Below are 26,156 nucleotides of genomic sequence, written 5' to 3'. Positions count from 1 at the left end.
TTGCTAAGCGGTTAGCGTACGCGCCTTTGGCGGCGGGAGCTCATGTGGTTCGGATTCCACGTTAATCAGTAGGTCCACTTCTTATATAGCCTCGCTGCTGACCGGGACGTTAAAATCAAGTCAAGTCAAGTTTTTGTTTTCTTTTTTTTTTAAAAATGAAAGAAACAAAGATAAACTTACGCACATGCAAGAAGTGTCATCTCCGACAACACTGCCATATGTCTGACGTCACTTTTTGTGAGTTTAACGTCCCACGATTATGCACCGAGTATAAAGGAGACGATGACGATGAAACGGATAATGATGGCGGAATGAAGAAACTAGGAGGAAACGGGAGAACTGCGAATTTGTTCAGCACCAAGTTTACTTGGCGCAGGCTGCGAGATCGAACCAAGGACCCCACTTACAGAAGTGAGCGCTTTACCAGTGAGCCACTACGCCCCACTGACGTTACTTGTTAACAACGAAATTGATTCACAATCTTTCTGCCTTCACGAATATATGTAACAAGTAATACGTGTATACATTGAATATATTGCAATAAGCATCGTTGCCTAAGGGATTAGATTTGGGGCTGTCTCGTCTCGAAAAGTATTTGTTTCTATTGAAAGAGCTCTGCCTCGTCTCGTCTCGTGAGTAATATCAGTATTAAGTGATTGTAGTTGGCAACACTTATCAACGTTTTGTTTCACTAAAGGGCGCGAGCAAGGAGTAAAAACAGCATCGATAACTTTTAACGAAGACAAATGACTGTCATTCACACTACATTAAAAAAGAGCAGAGACAAAAGAACGTCACAGAAGTGGGAATGTGTTTCATCTTTTTTTGTTGTTTAAGCGTTAATTATTTAGAATTGGTCCACTTTTTTTTTTCTTTTTAAATGACTATATATAATTTCTTGGGGAGTAAGAAAAGATTTGGGTGTGAGAATCGTAGCGATACGGAAAACAAAAGTATGTTAAAAGTATTTGGATTAACACTTCCAGCACAGGTTAAATGTTTTTTGGGCTCTGGTCTCCTCTAACCTTGGCCAATGTTTGTTAGAATTTCGGAAAATTCTTTTATTTGTATTAAAAAGCGAAACAAACAACTACACCCTAGAATGTCTGGATGATTTATTTTCTTTCTTTGTAGAATGCCGCCTTTCTAGAATACCCATTAAATTGTGGTCTTTTTCAGTTCAAAATGTAAGTTCGTTTTCTGGAGGCAAATTTGTATATCTCAGTATCCATTAACGAAGAGTGGTGTACGCAAAGGGAATGAGTATTCGGGCTTAACGTTCCACTTTCTACAAGATGATACGGAAAAATATATTATTTTTCAACACGTCAATATGAATTAAAAATTGGCGTATGTCTTGAAGCCAAATGAGTTTTGGTGCTTGAACCCCCCTTAATGAAATTCTATGTACGCCACTGTATTCAACTGGTACTAAAAGAGTATACTAATTGCTGATGCTGCAAAGAAAAAAAAAACGGTCACTTTATCTTACGCATATTCGTACATAGAAATCCTATAAAATTAAAATCAGCCGTATTGAGTAGATCGAGGTTTTTGACCTCTTAAATAGCTACTGTAAAATTGAAACAGATCGTGGCAGTTGCATAATTTTTAATGGGTGCATAACTAAATTTATTTACCGATGGGTGCTCATGTGCACCCTAGGTGTCAAACTAAGGGGCGCAAAATTCGGGAGGAAAAAAGAAGGAAAGAAACAAGAGAGAGAGAAAAAATTACTTGGAATATTTTAGATAAACAGTAGTATTTATAAATTAATATTGAATTTGACCAGAGTCAGACTTTTTCCGTCCCTAAACATTTGCTTAAAGCGCCCCATCCGTATATAAAATGGAAAAGTATTAAAAAGTGCTCAAAATCAAGGAAAAGCAGGGTTTATTATTGAAAATTTTCTTACGCTTCGCGGCAACCATGGTGGCGCTACTCCGCTGGTTTGTCGACCTCACTCATATGTAGGGGGATGCCGTCGTATACTCTCGCCCCGGGCGCTAATTTGGCACGGCACATGTAATAGAAACCGTTCCATTTTATTGAATTTAAGACAGTTAAAAATATTCAACTTTGAAACAATTCTTTAAGTTTCTAGTAAGTGATATATATATATATATATATATATATATATATATATATATATATATATATATATATATATATATATATATATATATATATATATATATATATATATATATATTCATTATTTGTCAGATAATGGTGTATTACATGGAATGTCGAATAAAAATTTGATACTGTAAGTGTTTTCTGTCAGTTAACAATCAAAAACTTTTTCAGAAGTGGAATAATGGATAACGAATCACTCTGTTAAATTTAGATTGAATAGATAAGATCGTTGATCCTTAGGTTATAAATCAAACTTGTCTTTCCGTTGGTAAGATGCTTCGTAAGACGGTAAAATTACGTCGATTTTTCAGTGCTGTACTTTAAAAAAAAAAGTTTATGTATGCCCAGCGCCGTAGTTTGATTTTTTTTTCCTGGAGGGAGAAGCATTAATATTTGGGCTACCCAAGAACAGAAATCGCGCTCCCTGTTAAAAATATGAAATTTGGCTCCTCCTAGGTTCAAATCTGGAACATTTTTGTTACTTCCTGGGGGACCCAGTTGGTGGTTTACTAGGCTCCAGATTACATTTATGGTTCATCTTGTTAGAGAAATTTTGTTCGTTATGATGAAACAGCAGCAGCATTTTTAATTAAAATTCTTTTGGAAATAGTATGGTAGGCCCATTTAATACTTTACAAGCTAAGTTGATGGGACAATATTTGACAGAATTCAAAGCTTTAGAAAATACATATTGTTTCAGAGGCCTTAACCATGTGCCCGGAAATGAGCCCAGATCTTTTTTTTTTCTTTCTTCATATAAGAGATTTTGTGCTTGGGAAGTGGTTCTATGCTTCACTCGGTCAAGAAAAAGTGTGAAAAGCTTTTTTCAGGCCAGCCATCCTGAGGGAGGTTTTCCTGGATTTTCCTCATTCACACCAGGCAAATGCCGAGATGGTACTTAACGTAATGGTCCCGGGCTACTTCCTTCCTTCCCTTTCCCCGGACAGTGTGATCGCCGAGTGACGTCATCTCCCATACATGACAGGCTAAATGACCCTAGATGCCGAAAGCCCAGAAATCTAATTCCTAATCCTAATCGTATTCTATGCATTTATGTTTATGGTGGCTCAGTGGTAGAGCGCTTACCCTGGTGTGTGCGGTCCCTAGTTCGATCCCCGGCCAATTAGGTTCGTGGTGGACAAACACCGTCCGGGTTCTCCCGTTTCCTCCCACTTCATTCCACCATTTCATTCATTTCTCATCATCACCGTTTCCTTTAACCTAGCTGGCATAAGCGTGGAACGTAAAACCTAAAGATTTCATTTCTTTCCCAATAATTCTTGCCGTATAACCAAATGAAAGACAAAATAAAATATCATTGGCATATTACGTTAATTCAGTCGATACAAAAATACAATATGATCCATGTAGTATAATTCTTGCATGTCATGTCATGTAGTGATAACACCTTTTAAGCCTTCTAATCCTATCCCGCTTCTTGCTTCGAAGCCTCGAGGAAGTTGTGTGCTATAAAGGCAAAAGAGAACGTGTATTTCGGTGGCCTGTGTGTGAGTGCCAGAACAGCTGACTTGCTGGCACAAGTTTTAAAACGACTGACTGGCGTTTTCAGCCAGACAGACGGTGGTGAGGCGGAGGAACAACAACCCGTCAGCTGGGTTATAGATGCAGTAGCAACGACTAAGTACCAGACATACGGCAGCAGAGCTCGTCTCTCAAGAGGAGTGAGAGAGGTGGGTGTTTCGAATACTTTTTTGGCCTGGGCACCTTTCGCCTTCGCGTAACTTGCCCTGCCCGCGACGTAAACGTTACGACAGGTGGTTGTAAAGTTGCTGAGAATCAAGTCGCTGTTCAACTGTCATAGCATAGCTGCAGGAAGCAAAGGGCGACTCTCTTCCGCTCTGCGTTCTGGATCTAAAATGTCCCTGAGTGATATTCTAAAGAGAAGACAAATTGGAGGTTGGCTTCTAACGGCGTCATCACTGGAGCATTAATCGACGTCACGCATTTTCTAACGGAGCAACTACAATAATAATAATAACAATAAATCTTACCCAAAGCTGGAGGTAATACATCTGTACGAAGAGATAATACTTATTCTTTTTAAGATTTTGATTCAATTTTTAGCTATTTCTAATATGCATATTAAAAATAGCCTAGCATAAGAAGAAAATGGAAATTTTGTGGATAAAATCTATTACTTCAGAAAGGCTAATATTTCGGGCTGTTACTTACGTAGGCGTAAATGTCACCATCATGTATTCTTCAACAAAAGAAATATTACATTCTCCAAATTTCTTATTTGCTGTTATCCCATGCTTCTAAATGAGTTGTATGAGAAGTAATGCACAGTATATAACTTTGAAATGTATTTCTTTTTTAGCAGTATGTTCATTTAATTACTTCGTTCTTTATGTTTTACGCTAGATTTACCACTACCATGATCAAACAACTCAACATACTTGTAGTATATATGCATTAAAATAAGCTGTAAATATTATATCTAAAATAAACTAATATATATTTACCATGGGTGCCCGAAGGGTGATCCGTCCTGGCTCATGAAAATGTATAGTAATATAGCAAACCATGTATATTAAATACCAAAAATACCAGATGTAATATAGCAACCATGGAGATGAGCCCCTCCCTAGAAAATTTTCTTCGGGCGCCACTGATATTTACCTATAGGATATATTGGTGAAATGCCTGGTCTTCGCACGGGGAGGAAAGTTTAAGAAAATGCTTGAATACCCTTCCCCCTCTTAGGATGCGCATTGCCATAAGGTACTCTGTTTTTGATATAAAGTTTAAAACTGGTACCCCTTTAGAATACGCCCTTCAATCAAAAATACACAATACAATTCTAGCGCGAAATAGTAATAATGTTCGAAAATTAATTTCAAACATTTCAACCGTTTTCCCGTGATGCGATCACAAATAACAGACATCACTTTCAGTGTGGAGAAAAAGTAGAGAAAATGATCCCACCGTTTGCAGTGTTAGGGTGCCTTCTTACCACCCCTTTTTTCTTTATAAGTCATCTTATCTGCCAAGTTTATTTGAAATTACTCCAGGCGTTTCAGAGTTATACTGAACATACATATATATACACACACACAGAGATTATGATCCAGTTAAAAATTGTCCCTTATATGTATGAAACCACAACCTCTTCGGTGTGCGTTTGGTTGCATACCTTTCAGTGGTTTTTCACCTAAGAATTGTTTTCTTCCTCCCGTAGGACCACAGTGTTACATAATTTCCGGGTTGTAAGTTCTGTGTGTAGTAAGTTTGGTTGAAATTGCTCCAAATTTCTAGAATTATACTGAAATGTACTCTATATCAGTATAGAAGTCAGAAAAAGTCTCTTTGAAGTATATTTACCAGTGGCGTATTTAGGGGGGGGGCTTCCGGGCTTAAGCCCCCCCCGAAATCTTACTTACTATAGTAAAATATATGAAATATATTGAAGAATTTTCACATTTTCAGGCAAAGCCCTCCCCGAAAGTTAGCAAAGCCCCCCCCGAAACAAAATCGTAAATACGCCACTGATATTTACAAACTATCTTTAGCAAACTTAGTAAAGTTTTCCCGGGCAGTGTGATCACCGAGGGATGCCAGCTCTCATCTCTCAAGTTTTCTTTGTTACTTTTTGTTATATAAATCGCTTCCTCATCTTATTAAAATAAGAGAATTTGATATTTTCCCGAAAATGCTACTAAGTTTTCAGCAAAATGTTATACTTCATATTTTCTGCATTTTTACAACTTCCAAGTCTCTTTGGAAAGTTCCGAAAAAGTCAATGTTTCTTGTAATTTTTTAAAGGCTCTCTTGAAACCTTGATTTCAAAGTCCAGAATGTTTTAAATCATTTCCAAAGCGCTCTGGAAAGTCCGGAAAAAGTCAAGAATATTTCTTGTAATAATTTTAAGTCCCTCCCGAAAGTTAATAAAAAGCCAATCTTTAAATAATTTTCAAATCAGTCTCGAAAATCAGAGAAAAATGTTAGATGTATGAAAATGTCTATATGCCTAACTATCTATTAAACTCCGAAGTTTTATGAGACTAAACCGTGATTCCAATGGGAAGATACAATGTTGCGCAAGTAAAATAAAATATTTATGCAATTGTTTGAAGCTTAGAAAATGCTACGTAATAAAATATGCAATTTATATGAATATTCCCAGTTCTCTACAAATAAATTTTAAAATCAATTATGGAGCTCCTTCGTGGCTAAGCGGTTAGCGTACGTGCCTTTGGCGTGGGAGGCCCGGGTTCGATTCCCACTGGAAACTCATGTGGTTCGGATTCCACGTTAATAAGTAGGTCCACGTCTCATAAAGTCTCGCTGCTGAACTAGACGGTAAAATCAACTCAACCTCAAATCAATTATGAAATTACACATACGTTTGGCAGGGGCGTCATTTAGGGTACAGGAAGGGGCAATTATCCCCTCCGCGAGTTTGAGATTTATATAGATGTTATCAATAGAATAGTAGTAAGTCAGTGAAAACTTCGAAGTTTTAGTTATACAGGGTGTTTATCGGTCACGAAAGTCACGAATGTCACGAAATCAGAAAACGGTCATGAAAGTCACGAAAAAGTTACGAAATTTAGCTTTTGGGTCACAATTTTTTTTAAAACTGTACACATGTAATAATAGATTGGAAAATTTTGTTTTATAAAACGTCAAAATTCACCACCAAAAATGTCAGTGGTCGAGTTTAGACGCTACCAAATCACAAGCAAAGTACGTTTCTATCGCATGGATAAAAATTCGGCCTAATTCGCACCCAAATTTCCTCTTGAAAATGTTAGGAAATTTTATGATTTGGTGAAGAAAAGGTCACGAAAAAGTCACGAAATTTCATTTTGGAATTTTAGTGGACACTGTTATATCAAGGTGTCTTACCCCCCCTCCCCCTCCTCAAAGCAAAATCAGTGTTGACGCTCCTGACTCTTGGACGACAAATTATTCAAGAATGAAGACAGTCTTAGAACATGTTGGCTAGTTTATTAAGTACTCTTTTGTACTTTCAAAGACAAAAAATTATAACATACGTTTGCTTTTCTAATTATTTTTAAAAAAGTAATGCATGTAATATGTATGTATGAGCACCTTTTTAAAGCAAGCTAAGTTATCGACAATCATGAATCCGTAGTAGAACGTGAGCGGAAAAATATTACTAATGCTAATGTAATGTATCTGTCATATTGTACATCATATTAATGTCTGGTGTTAATTGTATACATGAATAATATCTAATTTATATATGAACATTGTATATATTATGTACGAATTATCGCAATGGTTTTAGTATGTTGTGTTCAATGAATAAATAATAAATAATTCATACTATAGAGTACAGTACACAATCGATGTAAATTTATTTAATTTCTCTATAATAACATCAGTATCATTAAAATTTATAGCATTTTCCAGACAATAACTGGCTCATTAATAAAAAAAAAGTTGTCCTCAAATTATTCACAGAAATTAATAGAAGTGATGGAAGGTGTAGTGAAGGCACTCACGCAAAAGAAATAGAAAGTATATCTTTTTATCATAAGATCTTCCGTGTTTTGAAAGTCCTACGTTGTTCTACTAAAACGTAAAGTAAAATAAGAATAATATGTTGGATTGTACTTCAAGTAAGACATCTTTCTATTTTCCATATCACACTTTCAATTATAAGCCCGAGTAAGACTGGGAAGAACTTATTAATGCAAACGGATAAACCCCGAGTCTAGCTTGGCAATATTATAGCAATTTTATCCAACAATGTTGCAGGGGCGTCATTTCGGGGGAGCAAGTGGAGCAATTGCCTCCCTTGAGTTTGAGAAATACATGCTTTTTGAAACTTTTATGTTGGTAAACAATCTTGTCTGCCCCTGGTAAAACCTAAAATAACGCTACTCAAATTGTGTATATTTCTTAATATGGACTTAAAAATACATTGAACTGACAGAAGGCAACAAACCTATGAGCGAAACGGTGGAATAGTTTTTCGCGGTATGTTTTTCGAAACTCTGTGTCGTCGTCATTAAGAAAAAAAAAAAAACACACACACACAACAATATACAGTTTGCACAACAATATGAGATTTATAGTATGAATGTATGTTGACCAGCAAAATAGTTTTAAAAGTTGCTTAACAAGGTAAAATGTGTAGCACTGAAACGTGCAACCGTTTCTAATCAAGGTGATCAGACGTCCCGTTTTAGCCGGGACAGTCCCTTATTTTCAACCGCTGTCCCGTTTTTTTTTCTGAATCTCAAACGGGACGCCTAAATGTCCCGTTTTTAAGCAAAAATGACCCTTTTGTCCCGTAATTATTATTCAAAATTTAAATGATCAATGCAAATTCTACCTCTTCCGTACCAACACTCATTGGGAAGGTTCAGCCGTGCCTAGAACTTCTGAATGTTCCAATGGGAATTGAGTGTTCTGTGGTTCATGTGGAAATTGAGTTGGAATTCTGAGTGTTCAAGTAGTTAAAAGTATTGTTGTGCTGTACTTAAGTTGTAAACGCTGTACTTACTTGTATATTTTGTAAATTGAAGTCCCTGCTGAGTCCCCCTCCGCCCACCCCCCGTCGCCGATTCATATGCGTCCCGTTTTTGAAAGTAAAAGTTCTGGTCACCTTGTTTCTAATAGAAGAATATTCTAGAAGATAGAAACAGATTGTGTAAACAGACTACTAATATTACAATGTAATTTTAGAGGTTATTATCAGAATGACTCATTTGTCTCAAATAATTGATGAAAGAAGAAGTGAAATATATCCATATGGCTCGTGATGTACAAGGAGGTTAAGTTAGCTAAACTTTATTTTATGAAGATAGTGCAAATATTATTATAAAATTGATCTCATTCATCGTGTGTAAACAATATTACAGTTGTTGAACTGAACTTTATTTCTTTTTTTTTTTTATTTCAGTTGGGCTTTTTCACATATTACACAGTGGTAATGGGGGAGGTAAATCCCTCTGGTCCGGTCCCTATAGACAGCGTGTTTATCTACCGACCAGACAAGCGACTGGAAGTGTGGCGATTTCTGTTTTATATGGTGCTCCATGCTGGGTAAGTACCGTATTCTGTTTTCAGTTCGTATAACATAATAAGAAGATAGCAAACAAAAGATACTGTATAGACCGATAAAAAAAAAAAAAAAAAAAAAAAAACGAGATAAAAAAGAAATTGTATAGTGCCAGCAGTAGGCACGCGCCATACCATCCGCTCATTCTTCTTGGGCTCTCAGCCACCCGTCTTCTTAAAGCTGCATGCTTCGCTGATTTGTCTTCGGAGTTACTCGGCCGTGACAGACACCTGCTGTAATTTTAAAAGATTCAGTCTTGTGCTGGAAAAAGAAAAAAGTAACTAACTCACCACTAGCGTTATTACCTTGTCTTTTCTTGTTTTTGTTTTTTTTTTAACTTTGTCCTGAGGTAACGCGTTAATTTGTTATACTTCATTAGGTTTGTTAGCACCTCAGTTAAGTACAAGGGCAATTGTTTCTTGAATTATCCAAATTATTGTACAAAAGCATATTTTTTCACGCGCTACCCTAGCCAACTGTTTTAAGAGGACTAGCTCAGGAGAGTAATGTTCCCGAGAGTAGGAACGAAAAACACAGTTCTGATTGGTTGGCGTTATCCATTTCTTGCCACGTTGTTTTCAAATGGCAGAAATCAAACGAATGTTGCTGTTGGTTTTCGTGGCCGAGTCGGTGCTATATGCTAGTAACGAAAATCTCTTTTGGCGTGAGTTCACACCCGGCCTGAAGAAAGTTTTTAATTTTTTTTTTTTTTACATTTTTATAACACTTTTTAAATTAAAATAATATGAAAATAATACTCAAAAAGTGATTTACTTACTTTTGTGCAGATAAGTAGTAGTAGTAGTAGTAGGAACGGGTTAGAAGCCCCACAGGGCTCGTTTTGTTCCCCTTGTACTCCATGATATAAATTTTGTGACCAACTTAAAACAACTGGCTAGGATAGCGCGTAAGACAGCTGGCTAGAGTAGCGCGCGGAAAAAACGTATTTCCGGGAGCATTACTCTCCCGAGCGGGTCGTGTTTTAAGTTGGTCACAAGAAAGCGTGTGAGGTTAGATTTACATCAAAGTTGCACCTCCCAAGTGTGATGTAATGTCACGTGGTATTATCATGGGGGCAAAGATGGAATAAAACGACCCCTGTGGGATTTCTATCTCCCTTCTCTCGCTGACGCTCGCTCAGCTATGTTTTGTAACGTAAATAACTTTTTAAAAAGTTGTGTGTGCAAAATGGACTAATTACCACATGACATTACATCACGACCGGATGGTGCAACTTCAATGTAAATTTAACTATATCCCAAGGAAGGCAAGGAAGCGGATGCCTACCTTTCCCCCTCCAGATGCCTCCTCCACTACTCCCTACAATCCCTCCGTTCGCGAGGGCTTCACTTTTTATTCTCCTGTTGCTTTATAACGTTATTGTTTATAATGGCCATCAGAAATCTCTCTGTAAATGGTGGAAAAAGCATAATTTATGCATTATATATTACATACAAGGGCAAATGAGTATTGTTTTCATTTTATTTTAATGATAAATGTGTTATGAAAATTTATAATTAAAACAATTTTCTTGCTCCGGGTTTGAACCCACGCGAAAACCGATTTTCATAACTAGCCCGCTCGCTAGTATGCTCGGCTACGATGACTGAAGCAAGTGGCGTTCGGTTTGTGTTATACGTATGCTACGTGGCGAGAAACTGATAACTCCAACCAATCAGACCCGTGTACTTAGCTCGTATGTCTAGGATCGAGCGTGATTAAAATATATGCTGCTAGGGCGAGCGCGAAAAAAATTTGCTTCGTATTGACAACGGACAAATAAATATCTCTCTTTATTTCTTAACCTCGATTCAGATTTTATATCTTTAGATGCAGACGTAGATCCCAGTCACCTATATCTATGATTATTATTAATAATTGTTTTATAATTATTAGCAATTATAATGTAAAGCTAATGTAGTAATTTTAGAGTAAAGCTAGTTTATTAAAATGGTGGATGATGCAAGATCGCGAATGTAAATCTCTGAGTCTTCAAATAGTTTTTTTTTCAGCACCAAGACTATATTGAGACTGACGATTTCAGTTTAATGTGAGATCCACACTATATGACCTTCCAATAACAATCCAATCCAACTTTAGAGAGTTTTTAGAATTAATTCATAGTTACAAAGGTACCACTTTGTACCCCTGCAACTAAAGTGGAAGCAAGATCAAACAACCTAACCAGTTTATATTAGACTTGGCGTTGTAATGATAAACATAATTAAACACATTTTGAGTAAGATTATATTCATGTATTAAGTTTTTGTCAGTGGCCATACGGCAAATGGAAGACACACTCGATTATTATTATTATTATTATTATTATTATTATTATTATTATTATTATTATTATTATTACAAACCCAAGGGCGCCCATGTTGTGGTTTCCAAGGGGGGCAAGTATAAGCAACGTTTCAAATATAGTTCCAAATTTTGCTGTAACTAATGTAAAAATTCTGTAGGGTTTTCGATATTCCCAAGTACAATTTCCTCTTAGGGGAAGCAAGCGCCCCACCTTGCCCCCCCTGATGGGCACCCTTGTACACACCATATCCTTCACAGGTGCGCATTGCTGAGCACAGACCTCGAGAGTGAAAGTGGTTCTCTGGTCGGACTCGGGACTCGATTCTCGGTCCAGTCTTAAATTTTTTCGCTCTTTGAATTTTAATAGCGGTATTTGGTGAAAAACATAGGTTTAGTTTCAAATTTATTTTATGCTAGAATCTGGACGTGCTCCTGTAATCAGTACTTTAGACAGCGATATGGAAAACGGCCTGTATTGAGAGAGATCATCTTGCACTAGTCATAGAAGTTAATACCTAGGTAGTAAGTTCTATAAGAGTAAAATTCAGTTCTTTAATCATACAATATAATATGGATAATATTGCTTCAAATTATCTTAAGCTTAATACCAAGTTATTGAAGTTTTGTTTCTCTTTTAATGCCATATAGAATCCAGAAATTCTCGAAGAATCCACGTACTCGTATACAAGCTGCTTGTGTGTTATACCGTATGTAGATCCGCTATTGTTACCACACCGTTGAAAATGGTCTTAAATTTCCAGATAACGTCATAGTTCTCTGCTCTTATGGTTAGAGAATATGTAGAAGGTTTTCGCTCTACGAAACGTTATCAAATATTAATAATAGAACGTCAGAAGATGTGACGACAATACATAAGAAGCTCCTTCATTCGCATCGCCATCATGTTCCTTTATTGGTTAGGGTGAAAAAGAAAATATAAGGTAAAAAAAAAAAAAAACTGGCGCGGCCACACAATGGGACTTTTGGGAGTTCCGAGGGCAAGCCAGAGGCAGTGTACGCCAACATCAAGCGCCAGGGCAGGTGTGTTCCGTTGGGGGTCATTTTTTGGAAGCCCAAGGGCGTGTCTTTCAGGGGGGCGGAGGGAGGCAGTGTGCTGAGAGGTTAAGCGAGAAAGAAAAGAGAAGGATGCACTTATATATGTATGTAGCGCGTGACTCTGTGTTCGCACTTTTGACTTATCGTAGCCTGCAGCGAATGTTATGTGTATTTGTGGGCTGCTTTTTTTCCCTACCTTCTGGGCGGCCGGAGAAGGGGGTAGCCGCTCTAGTATAGCCGGCTGTTATGTTCGGTTATGGCGGTTAGTTTTAACCAGATGTGACCCCCGAGGCCATATTTCTGTTTTCATTTCTATATCTTGCAGCAACACCGAAAGGTACTTCGGCAATCTAGTGTAAGACATACAGAAGGCATGCTTTTTTTTCTTCTTAAGTATTGTTATATGTCTGTGTGTTTTACAACAAACTACGTTCTTCCGTACCTGGGGTATATTTGAACAACACCTGAAGAACCACTTGAGGGAGCTTATGAGTTTCTGTATTGTTTTTCTCTTTTTCCTAAAATAAAGAAAAACCTCGCGGCACAAATATACCCAAAAGCATATACTTTTACTTGTATAATATATTTTAAACACTTTTGGATTCTCTTTTAAGTTCGTTTTCTTCAGCAATTATTATTATTATTGAACAGTATTGAGAATTCTAACTGTACTATTGTTATTTGTTGAAAGTGAAAAAGGAAAAAAAGAAGTTTTGGCGCGAATGCAATGCCTTGTGGTACTCCACTTAACCGATATTATTAGTTTTTGCCATTATTGTCCCACACTTCATTCAGGACAAAAGAACGTGTACTATATAGGCATACAATTACATGTACGAGCTCATGAATTAAAACCGTTGGACAGCAGCCAACAGATTGAAGAGATTTCATACAAAACTGAATGAATGTTCCCAAAGAGAGAAGGATCGAGTGAATCTGTTAACAGCATAAATTTTTGAGAATGAGCTATTGCTGGCACCGTTCCGAAATGATATTTAAAAGTATATTGAAAGGTTGTGTTGAATGAAGGAATTGGAATCATGAATCCTTGAGTCACTTCTCAAAGAAAAGTATATAGAATCAATACATATTTTGTATAAGTACCATCTCAATGGTATATATATATATATATATATATATATATATATATATATATATATATATATATATATATATGTACTGTGTAAAGCCTCACTCAGACTATTCATTGGAACCAATATATGAGTATACAATTAATATAATATTTCATTCCATGAATAATTGGAAATTGGTTTCCATTTTCCACGCATTTTTGAAATGAATAACGTAAACTGAGTCATGTGTGGATACGGAGTTTCTAAAAGTGATTTTTAAATGATACTTTTTGTTCACGCACCGTCTCCTAAATTTCGATAACCGAATTTCGCATAATTCCCTTAATTTTATCCAGTTAGGAGATGTAGGACCGGACACCTTGAAATTTCCCTCCATGTTCAGTTATAAGTGTCGAAAAGACTAGAAAGCCTACTGTTTGTCCTTCTTACTCCCCCGAAACGTTTGCTACTAGCTACACTATGAGCTATCTCCAGCAAACAAATATAAGTATCCATATAATACAGAAATTTTAACCAAAGAGCCTGTAATATGATGTGGAATAAATACAGTAGAAAATGCTTATACATACTAAAAATACAGATTGAAATATATATACTTTATAAAAGATTCTGACGTACATATTTATAAAATTTTACAATATTAACAGCATTTAAAGAAAAATATCCAAAGATGAGACGTAAAAAGGAATCTAAAGATGAGACTTAAAGAGAAATCTTATGGTTGAGACATAAAAAGGAATCCAAGGATGAGACGTAAAAAGGAATCCAAGGATGAGACGTAAAAAGAAATTCAAGGATGAGACATAAAAAGGAATCCAAGGATGAGACATAAAAGGAATCCAAGGATGAGACATAAAAAGGAATCCAAGGATGAGACATAAAAAGAAATCCAAGGATGAGACATAAAAAGGAATTCAAGGATGAGACATAAAAAGGAATTCAAGGATGAGATATAAAAGAGAATCCAAGGATGAGATATAAAAGAGAATCCAAGGATAAGATGTAAAAACAGAATCTAAGGATGAGATGTAAAAACAGAATCCAAGAATGAGATGTAAAAACAGAATCCAAGAATGGGATGTAAAAAAGAATTCAAGAATGAGACTTAAAAGAATTCAAGAATAAGACGTAAGAAGAATTGAAGAATGAGATGTAAAATTAATCCAAGAATAGGATCTAAAAGAGAATCCAAGGATGAGACGTGAAAAGGTATGCAAGGATAAAACGTAAATCATTCGGTGAAATTTATTCGGGATTCGTTTGAGAGATTTTAGCCTGGAGTCTTTCAATTGCAAAATGAGAGTGCTACTATTTCACCTAATTCGCCTCTTACTTTAACGTCACACAGATACTCCACGCGAACTGATATTTTCCATTACAAACTCATTAGGCTTTGTTCGCTTCAAAGAGCAATATTTTATGAGCTACCTTACCTTCAGTGGCTAATGTAGAGCAAAGTAGTAGATACGGGTTGGAAATCCTGTTGAAACGTTGTACTCCACAGGGCAGCCTTCTAATTGTTCTATTTTTTTTTTCTTTTTTGATCGTATTTACTACGATAATTTCCCTCTCTTAAAATGTTACACGACTTTCATACCCTGCAATTTTCTTAAACACTTCGCCTGTTTTCCGAAAGTAATTGTCAACGAGGAACAGTGCTTTTTTTGTTTTTAATAATAATGGCCGTCTTGTGAGCCAACAACACGCATGTTGCCTTCTGATGCTTTGGACACCTGTTCCTCCTAATTTACCGTTTCTTTCATGTTTCTACTGTTGTCGACAATGAAATAGCATTTTGACATTTCTCTTTTGCTTCCTTAATTTTGTGTCTTCGTTTTTCTTTTAGAGATTGAGGGAGTATGGGAGGGGATTTTTACAAGGACGAATACTAGAAAGTAACAAAGAAAGACTCTGAAATGTATTCATTCAGTTATCTGCCCTGTGGTATGTACTGCTGATCTACAAATGACTGCTGCAAGGGGAAAGGGACTTTCATTCAACTCTGCAAAACTGTTAGCATAATGATTATTTTTTTAAAAGCCATGTTGTAATTTTATTTCTAAAATATACGAGATCTTAATCAAATGCTTCAATTCCAAATAGCACACAAAATTAAATCAAGCTTTCAGACTTAATTGCATTTAATTATCAAACGCAATTAATACCCATATGGATTTATGCTTAATTGCTCATTACTCTAGTGTTTTAGCCTTTCTCGGCTAGCGCATTTAGTCCACGTGGTCCTAAGTTCGATAAAGGGATGCTGAACGTTAATAAACAATTTTCTAGTGCTTTTAAGTAAGTTTGATATGCGTGCATTTCTTTTGCACAGCAATACATTTCAGATAAAATCTTTGAGTTTAATGTCCCACAACATTAGGGTAAGGGAGACGGATGATTAACTCTACAATGCAGAGTGGGACAGATATGGGTCATAGTGGTACGTAACGTATGTAATTGCTAATGCATGTTGAACCAGATTGGGAACGTTCGAATCTCATTGTAATTCCGCAGTTTCCGCATAGATGGCACTATTAAGCGTATCGGTATTTCCGTTACTCATTTTTGTTTTCAATTGCAGAACTATTTTTTTTTTTACAGAAAATTAAAAAAAAATCATGCATTGTAGGGTTAAGGCAAGTGAATGATGGAAGACTTGGTGGAATGAAAATCTGGGAGGAAATGAGAATATTGTCTGTGGGAAATCGAACCAGAGACCGCACACACCAGAGGTAAGCGCTCTACCAGTGAGACACACCATGCCCCCAAGGGATATATTTAGTATCAGAGAACACGTGGAGTATTTCTTCCGGGGCCACCCGGATCTGAGATAGATTAAATTTCAATTACATGACACTCGTGTTAAGAATACATTTTCTAGCAAATAGTGTCTTAGTGCAGTCCCTCATATCTTGATCCCCCACAGACAATATTATCTGAAAGAAAGCCTGTACAGTGACAACGCCAGACGGGGGGCAAAGGGATGAGGGTCTTCCAGTGGCTACGCCTGCTCGCCTTTCCAAATCAAGTAATACAAAAGTTCTTTTTTTTGATATATAAAAATTACCTGTCCCCAAATTTTTTTTCCTCCCGTTTGCCTCCTTTCTACTATGAAATTAAAATTGCCATTGTGTCTGGTCTGGACACATTTCTGAGTGCGTTGCTCTATAATCAAACACGCTCTTTTATATTTTTGCAGTACTAGTTTTTTCTTACAAGGTGGCTCGTAAGTTCGTACTTTTTCATGTATCTTATGTATCGATTGTGTCTTTGTGCTGTTGCGCATTTGTATTGACTTATCATATTTCTTTGAGCCTGTAAATTGTATTTCAATATGTTTAGAACAATAGTTCATACCAAACGCTGAATGAACTTGGAATCAAGGAGATGATTTGGTTTCAACAAGATGGAGCTCTAGCTCATCAGTGACAGTTTTCCTAACAAATGGGTACACCGCACTTCATTCTTTAAATCTTCAATGCGGTGTTGAAATCAGTCCTCCTCCGTACCCTCAACTCGCGCTGCGTCCCTGAGAAAAATGTAGAGCTGGTGCACTTTTTAAATTTAACGTGGATGTTTACACTCTGTAGAGTTTTGGAAGCTCTCTTGAGGAAAAATTCCGAATTCACCATTGATCCATTATAAGTGACTCAGATTTGCTTCTAGAATCAGGGCCGTACCGTGGGGGGCGAGCGGGGCGACGGCCCCGGGCGCCGAAGTAAGAGGGCGAAAAATTCGAGAGAAAAAAGGAAAAAAGATAGGAAAAATTGCTTGGAATATATGTATGAGGGCGCCGTCGTAATGCTGATTTTCCACGGCACGGCCCTGTCTAGAATGCATGTTTTTTCCTTAACTGTAGACATAACTTCCGCTGGATACTGTGAATCTTTTTGTTGTGAGATAATGCTGATAAATGTCTATACAGAGTCCGCCAGAAAAATGCATACACTCTTTGTCATTCTGTATCAGGATACTGGCATTGACAATTGTTCTGAAATTTAAGTATGCTGTAGTATGGTTTTTTGCTCAACAGATGTCTGTACTGTCAGCACGGTTAGTGAGATAAGAAAATAGCAAGTGCACGCTTGACGTTCGAGCAGCGTAAGTACGTTTTGAAGTGTTTTTATCAGGTTTGGGAATGCCATCGAAGTGCAACGTCAATGGAGAGGGGAGTTTGGTACTGAACCACCAACCCGCCTAACAATCAAACGCATAACAGTCGAAGGTCAAGAACAGTCACTTGCCATTTTCTTATCTAGGGTTGCCATATTACCCGATTTTCTGGTCCTATATTCGTCCCCTGCTTAATCATGTCTTAATCACAAGAAACCATCCGCTTTTTTAGATTGAAGAAAAATCTAAGACGACTTTGTTGATAAAGTGTTGTTATATTCAACGTAAACCGCTACACCTCTGTGTCAATCTCAATCGCGATTGAGTTAAATTTGGACTCGCGCTCAGGCTAAGGCTCTGAGGTGAGCTATTTGCCCAGTGCGCTTGTGCAGAGCTGTTTGCTAATTAGAGATTTGCATTAATGCTCTAATTCAACCCATGAATAGTAATGTATGATCTCATGAGTGCGTATTTCTTTGATGACCATTCTGTTGAGTTTAGCCGAACAAGTCTATGTTTTTACTTAATCTATATGTTCGCCTAGTCTTTATTCAAAAATGATTGCAAATTGAATTACGGTATCCTTAGCATTTTGTTTAGATTAGATTCATTATTAATATTTTTTCCTTTAAAATGTTTATGCTGTATTTCATAAATTGTGAAACCGTGGTAATTTTGTATCTTAATACAATTTCAAATATAAATCTTTAAAAATGATTAGAACAGATGGACCAAGACTCCTAAATACGTTTTACCTTTCTTATGATAAAAATTTAGAAATTATTTTGTGTTTCTTAGAGAGAAAACCGTATGAACAATATCTGCCATATATCGCTTTTTTTTTTTTTTTTTTTTTTTTTTTTTTTTTGAAAACTTGCCTTATAGATATCCTTACTCATATCTTACTGTAATACTTACTCTTAATACTTAATTTACAATTCGAAACTCATATTTGTTGAACTTAATAAAAGATTAAAGGCAAATACTAAATTTGGTTCACTTCAGTTTCGTTAGAAAGTACATTGGAAGTGTCACTTAACAAAGAAATCACAAAAAAAAAAAAAAAAAAAAAACCGAACGATCCTTGGTCTGTATTTGTAATACACAAATTCACATAAGTACATACGGTTTAGAATCCCCTGTTTTTCTAATTTTGAAATATGGCACCCTATTCTTATCTGATTAACCGTGCGTACAGTACCGACATCTGTTGAGCGAAAAACCGTACTACAACATAATTTTAACTGAAAACAATTGACAATGCTGACATCTGTTGGGCGCAAAACCATACTACAGCGTACTTAAATTTCAGAACAATTGTCAATGCCAGTATCCTGATATAGAATGACAAGGAGTGTATACATTTTTCTGGCAGATGCTGTGTATTAAAACTATAGGTAAAGAAACAGTGCTGCCATATCGTTTTCTGTTAAGAATCTTTAATGTTTCATAACCAGTTATCACTACCACTGTTATTAATAACAGGACCTTATAATTTCCTTGTTCATAACTGAAGGTAATAATTTAATTACATATACTTTCAGTTATAAGTGTGTCACATAAAGTCATTATTACCACTGAAACAGTCAGTTTCAAATCACTGTACTAACATTTGTAATTTCTGCGAAGCGCATTTCGTATTTCATTCAACATACTTCTTTTTAGCTTTATTTTTAAATGCAGAATATAGCTTGAGTGCTGACATTGAAATAATAATAAATGACAAACGACAACTCTCTTGACACTTTTGGTTACAGAGAGAGCACAATTTGGTGTTTGGGTTCGTGCCTTGTGTATTTGCCACCTGCGTGTCTACAAGAAGGTGGTAGTCCAGAGTCCAAACCGCAAACCACGGGTCTTCAAGTAATAAATTTCAGGAAAAAAGAAGACTTAAGAGTTTTATATATATATAAAAAGAAATGTTGCACGCAGTAGTAGCAAGTCAACAGGTGTGCTATATGCAAAATCAGAAACCAAAAGCGAAAGTACAGTATTTTATTTTTCATTGTTCCTTTGTTGTTTGTGTGTGTTGGAGTTGTTGTACTAGTAATTATTATATGTATATGCCTTTCGGGTGATAATCTTTTGTCAAGTCACAGGATAAAAATGGAAGATCCAGTGGTTTTACTTGAGGGCAAAGAAACACTGAAGTAGTCATAAACGTGCGTATTTCAGTATTTATTTTTCCCCTTGCACTATAAAATGTCGTGCAACGTTCACCTTCATTTCGGTTTTGCACTATCGTTTACGTTTGCACCTATACACGTTACACAAATCGTTATTTTCCTTAATCGAGCCGATGCATTAAAAAGTTAGGTGGCTTAGTGGTAGACCTCTGGTGCATGATGGGGTTCTTGGTTCGATCCCAGCTCGTGACAAGTAAACTTTATGGTAGACAAACACCGTGTGCGTGGGTTTTCTCGACGTTCTCCCGTTTCCTTCCACTTTCTTCATTCCACCATTTTCCTTCATTTCTCATCATCACCGTCTTCTTTAGCCTATCCGGCATAACCATGGGACGTACACCTTAAATATTTAATCTTTGAGTTTTACGTCCCACCGTTATGCCGGCTAGACTAAAGGAGACGGTGATGATGAAAAATGAATGAAATGGTGGGTTTGTCTACCACAAAGCTCACTTGACGCAAGCTGGGATTGAACCAAGGACCTCATGCACCAGAGGTGAACGTTCTACCACTGAGCAACCGCGGCCCTCTTCTAAGTTTATATATGATTTCTTTTTACAATATTCGATGCTATAAGCGATCATTTCACAATTAAAACAAGATCATCATAATCATAGGTATTCTGCCTTTATTGGCAGGTCACTTGCCGCAGCTGAGAAGCTTCCATGCTCCACGGTCCTCCACTAATTTCTTCGTCTTCGCGTATGATCTTTCTGTTTTTATATCCATTAATTGTAGTCTCCTTCGCCCCCCTCCCTCTCTTTCCCGCCACCATACTCTCTAGGACGTCCCTCATGATACAATCTCTTCTTAGGCAATGTCCCAACCAGTTTCTCTTCCTCTTCCTAATAATATCTAAAAGTGTTCTTTTCTCACCCACTATTTCTAACACTCTCTCATTCGTTTTCCGCTCGACCCAACTAATTCTCTCCATTCTTCTCCATACCCACATTTCTAAGGCTTCCAGTCGATTTTCATCACCTTTACGTAATGTCCACGTTTCCGCCCCATACAGTACAACACTCCACACGAAGCATTTTATGAGTCTTTTTCTCAACACTTTATTCAAGGTCCCACAAAATAGTTTTTTCTTAATCCTAAGGGCTTCTTTCGCGATTCCTATCCTTGCTTTTATTTCACGTTCGCACTTCATGTTATTACTAAGAATACTACCCAGATGTGAATAACAATACATTTTGCTTTTCAGCCACTATATATGTCATATTTTCAGAGTTGTATACTACATATGCTCAATTTAGTATTTGTTTTCGGCTTGAAACATCCAAGTAAGATTCGCATTTATTTATTTCCGCGTTCAGGTAAGAGAGTACGTGTAGAAATTAGTGAGCAGAATTTTAGAAGAGAAATTAGTGAGCAGAATGTTTTGAACAAGAATGTACACTCGAAAACAAACACTTGACAATTTTATTGGATCAAAAGATCCAATATATTTCTATCAAAATTTTTCTTGTAGGCCTTATATCTTGAGACTACATATAGTGTAGCGGAACCCTATAGTGTAAATCCCGGGGGGATAAGGGAGATATGTCTCCCTCAATCTTGGAACTGGAGGGACTGTCCCCCCCAATAATCCGATTTAAAATATGTTTTCGAGAGAAATGTGATGATTTGTGTCCGACTGCCACTTCATCTACATCGCCTGATATGTAACATACAACAGGTTCACCTCAGAAATCAGACTCATCTAAAGCAATATGAGTCTTATTCCCTCTCCCCCCAGAATAAGCCTCAAATCTGCCCGCCTTCCAATGTTGAAGACAACTCTACTCCCCTGATCCTCCACATTGTTTCTCAAGTTCATAAATGTTTTGAACATCGTTTTTAAAAAATATAGGAACAAATCTTACCTCCCCCCCCCCCGCAATGTTGAAGACAGATTTGCACCGCTGGCTGAACCCAAACTATCAGTTAACTAAGTATGATGTGCTTATTCCGTAGAAAATAAAAAAACTCGATTTAGGTGCCGTTCAAAAATTTTGTGGCCCCTGATCCAAAAACTAATTAGTGGCCGAGATTGCAATCTTTTGATCCATTTTTCTTTTTTTTGGGGGGGGGGGTGCGGAGTTTCCTAAAATTCGTGTGTTATATTTAGAAAATTTCCAAAGGAAACCAAAGTTGATACAATATATTGTTTGAATATTATGATTTTTGACAGAAATGTGAAAATATGGGTAATGATAAAAAACTCATTAAGTTGTTGAACAATGGTAAACCCAATTATTTTGCACTTGTATGGAACATTCTAGAATTTCTTACTAATGGAATATACCTCGTATATTTTCAGTTCACGTCTTTCTCACACTTCTTCCAAATGTTTTTTTTCTTTCCTTTTTTTACCATCTTATATGTGAATTTGTTTATATATCTGCGTGTATACTTATACAATTAGAATGTTTTTAACAGTTAAGAATAATATACTCCAGTGTTGTGCAGTTAATTCATAATTACTTCTTTTAACTTTTTTTTTTAAGCGGTCACAGACGTTCTCATGTGTTAGCTTAGTTAAGTTTATCGCATCTAACATATATATTTTTTTTTTTTTTTTTTTTTTTTTTTTTAAAGAAAGGCAGAGGAATAAACGCTTTCTTGTATTGCCAGTTTAACAGTTGCCAGCTCCATACTCTAATCTTTCGTCGCTCTCTCCTCATCCCCCTCGTTTTCGTTACAAAATTAGCGTGGTGTAAGTGGTTCATTTGACGACCATTTTCACTTAGTTGTTAATTGGTTAATTCTTAGGGAACATTTTTAGCTTGAAAAGTGATCATTGTGTGGTTGTTGTTATACGTTTATTACCAAAATGGCTGAAAAAAGAAGTTTTAATTTTGCGAGGAAGCAGTCTTTGGAGTACTACTTTTGTCGCACTATTTTTTTTTTTTTTTTTTAAGTAACAAGAAAGAAAAGGTTATAATAAGAAACTTGTTTTATCTCTTAGTTCTTTAGCAAATTGTGCTGGAACTTAGCTCAAATTTTCACTAGAAGTAATTGCAAAATCTGACTCATAACAATAATTCAGAATTCTCATGTGCCTTCGATGCTTGTGGTTCGATTCCCAGTGAAAGACCATTGAACGCATTACGATGGCTCAGATTTCATCATAAATTGTATAGGTCCATGTCTCATACACTGTAGCCTTGGTGTTGAACAGGAACGCTATAACTTCAAAAAAGATACAACCATAATTTCACAAATAATCCAACATTTATGAGCAAATAGTGCAAAGTGACCCACTCGTGAGATCAGGGACGTACGCAGGGGGGGTTCTGGGGGTCCGGACTCTCCCCGAAATTTCGACCTTTGTATAAATTTTGTCTAATTTTAGGGGCAATTTTTAGGAATTTTAATATAAAATACCCTCAAATTGAGTTTGGACCCCTCCCGAAATAAATTCCTGCGTACGCTACTGCGTGAGATACTCAATTTTTCGCAAAAATTCGGACCCCACTCCGCCTTAAGATTATATATATATATATATATATATATATATATATATATATATATATATATATATATATATATATATATATATAATGAAAGCTATATGATAACATCCCAGTAGGGATTGGGGCCTTACTACTTAGGTAGCTTATATACTATAAGTCATGCCATCTGGCTTTGCCATTTTGCCGTGATGATCACGCAGACATAGCTACATTCAATTTTTGTATATCTAAGTAATAAATCCTCAGATTACTAGAGTGATTAAAAATTTATTTTTTCCATTAGTCAGCTCTTCAAAAAACGCACAGGCTTTGTCCCGAAATCCAAGAGTAAATCCTATTGCTATTGTTACAGTTACAAATATCAATATCGATAAGTGCCTAAAGTTCTTTGTTCACTTAGATTTATCTAAGATACGTATATCTTAGATGTATCTTATATATACGTATCTCAGGTAATAATAGAAACAAATGAAAAAGGAAGCCTTGAAAATTCACCAGTGTTCAGAAGATGCTGTCGACAATGCACTGAGCAAAGGAGATCGATGGGTTAGAGTGAGTCACGGTGGGTGGTGGGTCGCAGTTGGTCACGTCCTATTGGCCCACGACCCACTGACGCACTCACAAAATTTTAACTCACTCCATCTCTGAAATAGTGAAATAATAAAATTACCATTACCAATTTTATTTTACAATTACCAGAAAGAATATTATCTCCAGGGACATGTTTGATAAAATAACTAACTAACTCTATGGCCTATGGAACCCGGAGGTTCAATGCCGCGTTCACAAAAGCTCTCCACTGACTTCTATCCTTAGCTAACTGCATCCAGTTTCCACTTTGTATTCCAATCTCTGCGAGATCCATCTTAATATTGTCCTTCCATCTGCGCCTACGTCTTCCTAATGGTCCTTTCCGATTGGTCTTCTAGTCAAGACTTTGAAAGCGTTTCTACCTTCTTCCATTCTAGCTACATGACCTGCCCATCTAAGCCTCCTAGACTTGACGACCCTAACAATGTTGGATGAACCATATAAATTATGTAGTTCCTCGTTATAAAGTTTCCGCCATTCCCCATTCCCGTTCCTCTTGGGTCCGAATATTCGTCTCAGGATCTTGTTCTCAAATACTTTCAGTCTATGTTCTTCCCGTAGAAGTAAGCGACCATGTTTTGCAACCATACAGAACAACAGATAAAATACACAACTATAGTAATACTTGTAAACTTGTAGAAAAAAAATGAAATATTACCGGTGTCAGAAACTTAAAACTGTACGCGATGACGTCACAGACGGCATTCATGTTATGCAGAAACAAACTTTTACCATAATAATATATGTATAAGCACCTGAATTTGTATTAACTTTGGAGCTCGTTCTCGTTTATGAAAGCAATTCTCTTGACGTCTTTTATCGTATTTCTGTTTCTTCCCTCTGTGTTTCTGTTCTAGAATTTCACCTTTCACATTGAACTGGTTTCATTTAGCGACCTTTCTAAATGGGATTTTATTTTATCTTAAAGTCCGCACTTACATTGTCGGCGATAATTGAATATGCAAATTACGTGAACGGTTTCCTATATTCTAGAATTACGAACTTGTTTACAGGTAGTTGTTACTTAAAACACACACACACACACACACAGCTGTATCTGAATGCTTAACACTGTTCACTTTTTTAAAAAGCATTTTCACCGGTTCAATGCCTGAAAGGCATCATTCGTAGAGTCTGCCATGATATTAGCATTGTTTGAATATTACATCAAAATTTATTCTAACCTAAAAGTGTAAGGTATTATTGAACCATAGCAATATCAAAATATATTGAAATATAAATTAATAATATTTTTTATAATGATATTTTAAAATATCTTTCGATCAACCGATATATCGATGAGAATTTGTGCACAATCCTGATTTAAGGATTGTCATCACTCTTGCCCTTATTTTATCATATTTTCCCAAGATATTGCGGAAAGCAAGAACCATGGAAATAATTGTCTTTTATGGCATATATATCTGCTGACATATTATCAATCTATACGGATTATGGACACAGACCAAGTAAATGTCTAGAATCCATTAGCACACTGTTTGCACCAAGATGAGTGATGTAAATGTTTTTATCAGCCGGCCCCTGTATTCTCAATATGCACGGAAGGTTGATTACGGTTTATAAAAATTGCCCACCCTTCTTCAAATAAATAAACACAAGAAAATCATATAATAAATGAGTTTCTTTTAATCAACGTGTACTGACCTTACCCTTCTGATTAAAAGTAGATAAAAATAATAATGCAACACCATGTGCAGAAAGAAAAATATAAATAATAATAAATAAATAAAAAAGAGGAAAATGAACCAAGGCGAGAAACTCGGGTAAAAATCCCCACACATTTTTCACATCTTTAGGCAAAACCTCAAGAAATTTATATTCTTTTGTCCGCAGCACCTGAAGCCCTTCGGCCATATTTTTATCTCGTGTATTATGCAAAGGCCGGTAGCTTCGCGTGTGTTATCTGTCTAGTAAGCAGTAGCGAGTAACTCAGCCAATTGTTCAACTGGTTTACTTTCTTTATCTTTTTTCATGTTATAAAAGAAGGGAGTATTAAGCATTTGGGTTTCTATAGCGGTGTTCTTTTGATTGAAGAAGGAAAGAAGAAAAAGATGAAACAGTGGAAGTTTTAAGAAATGGCAGTGGTGCCAGGTTCTTCTACAACCAAGCAAAAATTATTTTTCTGCGT

General features: G+C 36.3%; 1 protein-coding gene across 3 annotated transcripts in view; it reads left to right on the top strand.

The window, feature by feature from the left end:
• Positions 1-26,156, top strand: part of stet (rhomboid serine protease stem cell tumor) — a 1,160,693-nt gene that overhangs the window by 1,111,575 nt on the left and 22,962 nt on the right. For all 3 annotated transcript variants that reach the window (XM_081731925.1, XM_081731927.1, XM_081731926.1), the window contains one exon: positions 9,041-9,183. In XM_081731925.1, the coding sequence (XP_081588051.1) occupies positions 9,041-9,183 (143 nt within the window). The remainder of the gene's footprint in view (positions 1-9,040; positions 9,184-26,156) is intronic.

Source organism: Thermobia domestica, chromosome 11, assembly GCF_964235325.1.
Source record: "Thermobia domestica chromosome 11, izTheDome1.hap1.1, whole genome shotgun sequence".
NCBI lineage: Eukaryota > Metazoa > Arthropoda > Insecta > Zygentoma > Lepismatidae > Thermobia > Thermobia domestica.
This window is presented reverse-complemented; position numbering and strand designations above follow the sequence as displayed.